The sequence below is a fragment of the Python bivittatus genome, unplaced genomic scaffold (genome assembly GCF_059951505.1).
Source record: "Python bivittatus isolate LINGU-HERP-01145 unplaced genomic scaffold, Pbiv_v1 ctg000100_np1212, whole genome shotgun sequence".
Taxonomy (NCBI): Eukaryota; Metazoa; Chordata; class Lepidosauria; order Squamata; family Pythonidae; genus Python; species Python bivittatus.
The window spans coordinates 2164676-2173601 of record NW_028277038.1 but is presented as its reverse complement, the minus strand read 5'-3'; the positions used below and the strand labels follow the sequence as shown (position 1 = coordinate 2173601).

General features: G+C 43.0%; 1 protein-coding gene across 1 annotated transcript in view; it reads right to left on the bottom strand.

The window, feature by feature from the left end:
• Nucleotides 1–815: 815 nt before the first annotated feature.
• The window catches only part of IFT81 (intraflagellar transport 81), a 28806-nt gene continuing 20695 nt past the window's right edge, over nucleotides 816–8926 (bottom strand). The window contains exons 13-19 of the mRNA XM_007433271.3: nucleotides 7849–7977; nucleotides 7572–7661; nucleotides 6593–6679; nucleotides 5989–6060; nucleotides 5822–5907; nucleotides 3141–3186; nucleotides 816–2001 (exon numbers count right to left, since the gene is read on the bottom strand). Of these exons, the coding sequence (XP_007433333.1) occupies nucleotides 1819–2001; nucleotides 3141–3186; nucleotides 5822–5907; nucleotides 5989–6060; nucleotides 6593–6679; nucleotides 7572–7661; nucleotides 7849–7977 (693 nt within the window). The 3' untranslated portion in view covers nucleotides 816–1818. The remainder of the gene's footprint in view (nucleotides 2002–3140; nucleotides 3187–5821; nucleotides 5908–5988; nucleotides 6061–6592; nucleotides 6680–7571; nucleotides 7662–7848; nucleotides 7978–8926) is intronic.

The window sequence follows — 8926 nt, the reverse complement described above, 5'->3', positions numbered from 1 at the left end:
GCTTGATTTTGTCTTAGCATGTTGTGTAAGGGCAGCCAATTGTGGATTACACAACCATGGCCGAACTAGGTCTGTATATCAGCCCTATCAAGTTGATAAGATCAGAGTCACCCGTGGGAGAGATGGGCGGCATACAAGCCGAATAAATAAGAAAGAAAGAAAGAAAGAAAGAAAGAAAGAAAGAAAGAAAGAAAGAAAGAAAGAAAGAAAGAAAGAAAGAAAGAAAGAAAGAAAGAAAGAAAGATAGATAGATAGATAGATAGATAGATAGATAGATAGATAGATAGATAGATAGATAGATAGATAGATCAGGAAACTGACTCCAGAGGAAGGCTAGAACTCTGTTGCCCCAGAAAGTCAGGGAGGAGCCCGCTGGAGCCATTTCCTAATACTGTCTCCCTTCCCAGGGCTTCAGAAATGCTTCTGTCCTTGTTGTCTTAGGAATGGCTTCTGAATATTCCCTTCAAGGGCATCTCCATGGCTCTCTACTGTCTTTAGACTCACACAAATTCATCAAGGAAAGGGAAAATAAGGTTGGATAATATAATTTGCCTGGTCATGGTAATGATGCTTAGCATAGGTGAGATCTGAATCTGGTCACAGAAGGCTGCTTTTCACGTTACATTTATTTAGGTGTACCCTTAGATTTTCTTCCTTTAAAGATGCACCTAAAAATGTAAACACACATATATAATTCACAAGCATTCATCAGTGAGACCAGTTTCATTAGCTCTAATCAGAAAACAAACCTTTTTCTTTCCCAGAGCAGGAACTCAATTCAATGAACTCCTACAGACAACATGGAAAGAGTCACGCTACAAATAAGTTTATTGTCTTTCTTGCTACATTAATGAAAAACAAGTATCCACCAGTTTAAAAGAGAGAGCGCATGCATGCGGAACGCCACAAGGAAATCAACAACATCAGCAATGTAATAAGCTGAAGAAGGGAACTTTAAAAAAAATAAATTTCAACGCAAAAATAAACACTTCTAAGTATGTTCACTAAAGGTGAAGCAAGTGAGAAAAGGCAGAAGAATTCCAGATCACCTGTGCTGAAGCTTTAGTTTGGATCCAAGAGAATTAAGGAAAGTGGGTCCTCTGCTTTTTGGCCTTTGAGCAACCGGCAGGTCCACGGGGGCAACTCAGAGAAGAATCAAGGCCCACAAAGATCATCAGGGTTTATACATCCACTCCGTCGCTGACAGGAAGCCTTGCCCACAACTTCCCTGTAATTTAAGCATGCATTTTTTCCTTCAATAACTCAAAGGTCCTTCCTCAACCCTGGTTCTGGCTACTGGGATTGTGAAAGGGGCTTTGGAGAAATGAACTGGTCCCACTTTCTTGGGCCAAAAAGAAGCAGGGTGTGAAAGGTATGCACCTAAAGGGGTGGGAGCCTGTGTGACTTGAACCTGGCTGGTTCTGTGGCATGATGTCACATCATCTACAACCTATCCTAATCCTGTTTTTTGTCTCTGCTTCTCCGGAATGATTTGCCTCTTAAAGACATTTGAATGCAACTGCATCCACAAACCTTCCCACTGCTTTAGCCACACAACTGGCTTTCAACTGATGGGAGGCCTGCCCATCCATCAGCAAAATAAAAGATTTTCTCTCCTAAGAAGGAACAAATGAAGCGACCTCCAATCCCAACACTATTCTATTTAAGCCAAGAACCTTTTTAACTAAACTCCTGAACCATGGCAATTAGAAATCTAATTTGCATAGAAACAATTGTAAACTTCAACCAACATGTGCCACAGACTTGCTCAGGGAAGAATTGCTCTTTGGGATGACCTAGATACCAAGCAGAGAGCTTTCACAAGACCAGGCGGTCTTCTCCCCCTTCCTGAATGACTTGGCCAACGGATGTTTGGTTTTGTTGCTTGAGAAAACAGTCTTTTTTGCACTCCATGAGCAGCTGCAGATCTCGCCACATTTTTACTTGCTTCAGATTGGGGCCATGACTTTCTCGGACAGCCTTTTGCTTCTCTCGCAGTTTCTGATATTTAAAAAAAAAAAAAAAAGATGCTGTTTAGGGAGGGGTGGTGATCTGTTTGTTTGTTTATTTACTTGCTGTCCCTATGTGACCCCATTTCAGAGGTCTTGGGAAACTAACAATGTGACATAAAATGAAATAGAACTTCAAGTAGATATAAAAAAATGACAAAATCAGAAAAGATTTTTAAAAAGTATAGAAATGTCATATGCCCATGAACTCCATCTTTGGTTATCATACATCCTCCTCCTGGGCAAGAAAGAACAGGTAGGCCCTCATTCTTTTGTGAGGGATGAAGCTGACTAAATCTCTACCAAAATAGGAGTCCCAAAGAATGAAATCAGCAAGTGAAAGGGCCGATTTCCAAGGCCCCATCAGGTGGCAACCCTGTAGGAATGGGACCTAGAAGTTGACCATGTAATTGGAAGGCAGATGAAGAAGAGAAAGGGAAAGCAGTCCCTCAACCAAATCCAGAGCGAAATCAGATTTTAAAGTATTCCCAATGCCTTCATTCCTTTTTTTGTTTTTGCTTTCCTTTCTTATCATTTTTAAAATATTTATGTTGTGTATTAAACAGCAGCAGAAAAAGGTTTAAATGTTATAATGCCTCAGCCTGGGCTCAAGACTGCAAAGCAAATTAAACCATATTTTTGAAATTAAGACTAACTTATATTTAAACTTACGAGACAGACTGCATTTGGAAGTATAACATGTACGTGACTAGTTTATAAGAACATTAAAGTTGTTATCAAAAATTAATTCTTTTTACATAATGTAGGACTACTCCAAAACCAACTGCAAACAAAAGGATATAAAGTGGATTGTAGGTCCTTTTTGTAAAAACAGCACACCACTAAATACTGTATTTATCTGCAGCCAACTGCTGTGTGTGCTACTGATCTGGCAAAGCAATGCCTTATTTCTGAGGTTTCTGTAGAATATGCCTTTTGTAAATGATAGTCAAATAGCTTAGGCATTATCTGTATGAAGCTGACTTCGGAACTGTTTACATAGTTTATTTTAAGAAGACAACTTATCTGTGCCTAATACTTAATGGTTCTTAGGAGCTGTGTCTACTAGGCATTTTCTAAACAGAGGAAAAAGAACAACAACAAAAATCAACAATATTAATCCACCACTACCTTTCCAAGGTTCTCTTGTTCTGTGATCATCTTGGAATACTGATCCCTAAAGAAAACAAGCAATTTAAGAACAAGATTTATACAGCATTTTTAGAGTGTTTGAAGCACTGTGTGTGTGGCGTTCTTTGTCTTACAACAGCTCCTTAAGGTAGATTATACAAGGCTACAAACAATATGGTCCTTGGAACCATGGAAAGCCCACCCGCTTTCCCTACCATCTACTGTCCCTCTCCCCACTCTGCTAGGGTAGGGAACTGATCACTGGTTTCCTGCTGATAATGGCCGTGGGAAGCCAGAAAGTACAGCAAAGTCCCAGGAAGGATGTGGGGAAGTCTCCCTGGTCCTCCCTTCCTCTCAGGAACCCTGCTCAGAACCCACTGCCTTCCCAGAAAAGGAAATCCAAGAAAGGCGAGCTGAGTTGCAAGAGATAAGAAAGAAGCAACAGGGCTTCCCATCTCCCAGCAATGAATACTATCAAAGAGGTGTAAGTAGTTTTCTCATATAGTGTCAGCCTTACCAGGTAGACCAGACAGGAAACATGGCCAGATAAGCTAATTCTACTTTATTGTAAGGCTACATCGACAGAATCTTGCAAGTCTGAAAGTACCATTCTCCTGCTATCCCCTTTACAGCCCGATAACTTAGGGAGGGTTTCTCCTGAGCCTCTTGCTCCTCCCACCATGCAGCTGTGGGCTATGCTCCCTCTTATCTGACCATTCCCTAGGCAATATCTCTTTGCCCAGTCCCCCAAGGTCATTCCCACATACCACTACATATAGTGAGAAATGAGGTGACCCCCTTCTCCCTCCACTACTAAGACATGCAGACATTCACTCCATTCTCAAGTTCCAGGGTGTCTCCACCCGTGTCCCCCCACTGCACATTCCATGGGGACATGAAATTTGCGTCAGGAGCACATTTTCCTCTTCAAGGCCAGGATTCTTCTCTTTGTTTCTGTTGGCAGCAGGAGGGTCATCACCTTCAAGAGCATTACCTTATGAGCTCTCCAAATATTCGTAATCCCAGATTTGTTTGTTTTTATGCTTTTAAAAAGGGACAGGCTCTTGAATGTCAGATATTTTCTTTTTCTGGCTATTTAAATGATGCTTGGAAAGAATGCAACTTAATTTTGAAAGTTAATACTATTTTTAGAGAACCAAATTAACTTTTCACATTCCTGACTGCTGACTCCATGGAACAGAGATGGGGTAGGGAATCAAAAGAATTAGGGAACTTTTGGTTCCCAACTTCAGAGCTGATGCTTATGGGTTGTCGGAATGCAGCTTCCATTCCAGAGCTCACAAAAAGGAGGCCTAGCCCAAAAGGATTTCTAGAAACTCACTTTCAAGTCTGCACATGCTTAGAACTTTTGCCTGTCAAAACCCTCTTTCCAAAAGAAACTCTGATTGCTTTGGGATTTGGGGGCTCACTCACTTGGTCCAAATATGATGTCCTTCATGAACTGGGTGGTGAATTTAATAGAAATGTAGGAATGCTACAGCTGAATATGGTGGGCATGTGAAACATGGAAACAACTTTTCCCTCGCTATATATGAGTGCTTCTCCCAGTTTCAAATCTGGCGCAGAACTGGGCAAGTGAAAGGCATGAGAACCAACAAGGCCAGTTAGGACTTGGTGGACAAGCCCTGGGAAGGATCCAAAAACAGACTCTGCCTCTTCTTTCTTAGTCTTACTCACTCCAAACTCTTAACAGGCTATCCTTCGATACTCCGATAGTTGCCCTTTAAAACATATGTGAAGTCTACAAAAGAATCACTTTTTAACCCAGCTAAGCAAGTGTGCTTCAAGAATCCTGCATGTCAAGCCAAGCCAAGCCAAATCCTAAACAAAATAAACTACATAAACACTAAGCCGAGAAATACGGGATCAGGAACTCATCCAGCCGACAGGTTCTCGGCATTCATTCATTAACTTCTGCCACAGCTGCCCTCTTGCTCAGCCTTAGTCTTTCTACCGTTCCTCCTCTCCACCTCACTTCTTTCCCCCGTTTAGACAGATAATAAATCCACTGCAAATATTTGGAGATGTAATCTGCTCCTTGTCCCTGGCTGCCCTTCAGTTTAACCACCATAAACGGAGAGCCGTGAGATAACCAAGTGACATAAGTGATATTTTGCACTTTATATTTCTCTCTGTGGCTACGGGCATCACAATGCCATGACACAAACCCACCGCTTGCTTGCCAGTGTCAGACACCGGGACAGAAGTACGTAAGGGTGAATATCACCACCCCTGGGGGGACTTTTTGACGCAATCTCCATCGGCTGCAGACCTCTGTGGCTCAGCCTTCTTCCCATATTGAGAGAATATGAAGGAGACTCCCAGGCAACAGTGAGACTAACAGCCCAGGAACGGAGCCAGAAAACAGCGGCTTGGTAAACAGGAGGAAATTTACTACAGAGAAATTTCTTGCATCTTGTGGCTTATTGTCTTGTTCAATAAAACTTGGCTTAAAGAACAACAGCATTGCACTGTATGTGAATCCAACCAAGGATCGCTCAAAGCCTAAGAATGCCACTTCCGTTTTTAAGAATGCTTTGGAAGTCACCCATACTCCATTATTATTATTATTATTATTATTATTATTATTATTATTATTATTATTATTATTATTATTATTATTGATTTAATATAGCTGCCCACTCCAGTGGCCTCTCTACCTGACTGCCTTCTTTCTTTCCTGTTGATCTGAAGAAACATACATTTTCACCTCATCTTTGACACGCTGCAGCTGGACTTCGAAAATCTAAAAAGAAACATCTGGATTTAGAAGTCAACTAGCTATCCTCCCCACCCAGAAAAGACCTAGTTTATTTTACAAGCATACCTTTTTCATGCAGTTGACATGATGATAGCAGCTTTCCTCCTGAAGACACTCCTCCTGAAGGCTCTTCACCTCCTGACAGGAGAGAAGGGACATTTTAAAGAGGCAAGAGCACCCGTCGTCCAGAGCGCAGGCTCCAGGCCGGATAATGGTACAGATGAAGGACAGGGTTCCTGGAAGCCCCCCAGATGCTATTGGAATAAAGCTCCCCTCATCCTTGACTGATTTGGTGAATGGGATTTGGAGACCAACAATACCTGAAGGATGCAAGCTTCTTCCTCCTAAGATAGACGTTATCCTACTTTCATTTTTGTCCAAAGAGAAAAACAAAATCTAGAACAGTGGGTGTTTAATTGGCCCAAGCATGGATTAAGTGCCACTAATTTGTCTCACATTTGTAGCTGGCAGGGTGACGACCACAACTTTGAGCACAGGCTGCAGTCTGGGAAATAATATTCTCCCAAATAAATCTGTTTCAGTAAACCCCAGTGAATAAGCCCAAACCTGAACATCACTTAGTATAAATCAAGGCCCTGTATCTTTTGGAAAAAAAGAAAAAAACAGGAGGGGCAAGATGGAGCATAACTCTCCCTCCCTCCTTTCCTACCTGCTCCAGGGACGAACGCTTACTCTCCAAGCCAGCTGCGCAGCTGTCGTACTGGGACTTTTTCTCTTCACATTCTTGGGTTAATTCCTGGGCAGGAAAAAAGGTGTAAGGATACAACAGGTGGCCCCTGGCAGGTGGTGTGTATCTCAATCTTGCAGTCCGACATCAGCAGTCAGCGCGCAGGGGCACCTACATAAATCCAAGAGACCCCTGAGCCTTGCTGGGTGGGGTAACCCATCAGCCTGCATGAGAGATTCCTAGCTGGAGTTGCATAGCTTCCTTCCCACTTGTTACAGTGAACTGCTATGCAATGCACTTAAGGGGTGATGGAGGAAGTTCCTCAGTTGCTCGTAGTGCAGCAGGGATGTTTGATTTAGCTGCATTTGAAGTAAACTTGCAAGAGAGAAGTTAAATGGTGGCGCCCCTCCTTAAATGGCCCTGTGTGACAACTGGACTAATGAAACAAAACAACGGTGGTTTTTAACAGCAACCTACCAAATGCTTTGGGGTATGAAGATGCTGCCATTCCTGATTTCTTCCCAGATCTGAACCCCATATTGGTGCTAAACCAGTACAGAAACTTTCAAAACTTTTTTTGCTCCACAACTGTTACTCAGCGGCTGCTGGGTCCATGGACTGTGCTCAACCGTGTTTTGTTTCAACCCTGATTTGTTGAATAGGCCATCATAGCCTGGTTCGCACAAGATGCTCAGCCTGCCTTGCCCAACTGATTCACTCCTGGTTGGGAACTCTAGAACTAGCGTTCCAACAGATCTTGCGATCACCAAGTCTGGAAGGAGGCACTAAGCTATACAGCCATCACACGTCACAATCAAAGCAAAGATATGATGGCTAAGTGTGAAGATCCAGCGATACCCCTTAGTTCATACTCCTGAGCCCCTATTCCTGAAAGCAATTCTTATTCAGAGGACAGCAGTGGGGGTGCTCCAGCCTCATCCCGAGCACGACCCATACTCACCTGGCACTTCTGTCGCAACTGCCTTAGATCTTTGATGATGGGAGCCAAGCTTGACTTTTTTTCAGCTACCATGGCGTTCAGTTTTTTCACCTGTTGGAAAGGAAGATGGTGCTGTGGGTGAACCTGCTCAATGGAAGCCAGAGGGTAGACTAGGGAGGACTTACTGCATTCAGAGGGAGGCCAGTTTAGACCATACTGGATGTAAGGCTGAGAAGAGGGTGGGGCGGGTTAGCACAGTTAATTCGACCCCCTTCCCTGTAAAGCCTTCAAAAAGTACCATGTCAGACATGTTGTCCAGAGTTCGGCCCTTCATTTCATCCATTTCGCTTTTGACTGCCGACACCCTTTCCAGCTCCTCCTGCGTATAGCTGTATCCAGAGATACCCTTCTTGTCTTCAATGGCTTGCTGGTAGGACAAGGACAGAAACGAAACTTTCAGTATGGATCAGCCTTCAGACATCCTCGTCCAGATGTTCCAGTCACCTTTAACTCCTGGCCACCCTGATCTAAGTCTTGACAGCCAGGGAGCAAATCACTTATGAACTGCAATGACAATTATTGTAAGGAATTTATAGGTCAAGTTAAGGACTGTCCAAGGCTGGGTTTTTTAACTGGCTGGCTGATAGGGAAATTATTTATAACAGTTCAGATGTCATGCCAGGACCTCTTTCCTTAGAGTAGCTAAGCTACCTGGCCAAAAGCCCAGGGAAACGACTTAGAACTACCATCCCCTTTTTGAAAACCATTGCTACATTTGGAGTAACCCATGACTTTAATCCATCCAACAAAGTTGTTCTGAATATACCTCTGTTGTTTACTTAGCCATGTCTTTTGCTCCCAAATAAAGAGGGACAAATTATATGGTAATCTCTCAGCCTTACTCACTCCTCGGCTGCTCTGTTTTCAGAAGAATGTCCCTGGGAAAAGATGGCGATGTATTTTGCCACTTGTCTTATTTCTCTAAGAGATAAACAGCTTTGAGGATGGGGCCAACTACAAACCCTGGGTGATTTCTAAAAAGAAAATCACAGAAACGGCTGTTTGGACATGAAATACCATGGGAACCATGGTGTCTGCAATTAAGTTTAAATATGTGGCGACTGACAGAATGACTGGATTCATGCAAGCTAGACCATGGTTTGCTTAGCTCTCAATTGTTAACTAAGCCACAATTGGCTGGATTTCCACAACACACTAACCAAACAAACCATATCATGTAAACCCAGCTAATGATTTTTCCTTTCTTCGTCTACTCTGCCAGCGCTCCCAGGGCCCTCTGTGGAATTTTAGATGGGCCCAGGATCTCACGTTGATGCTGCCATGAACCAACACAAGCTTGGCTTTACAGAAGGCAT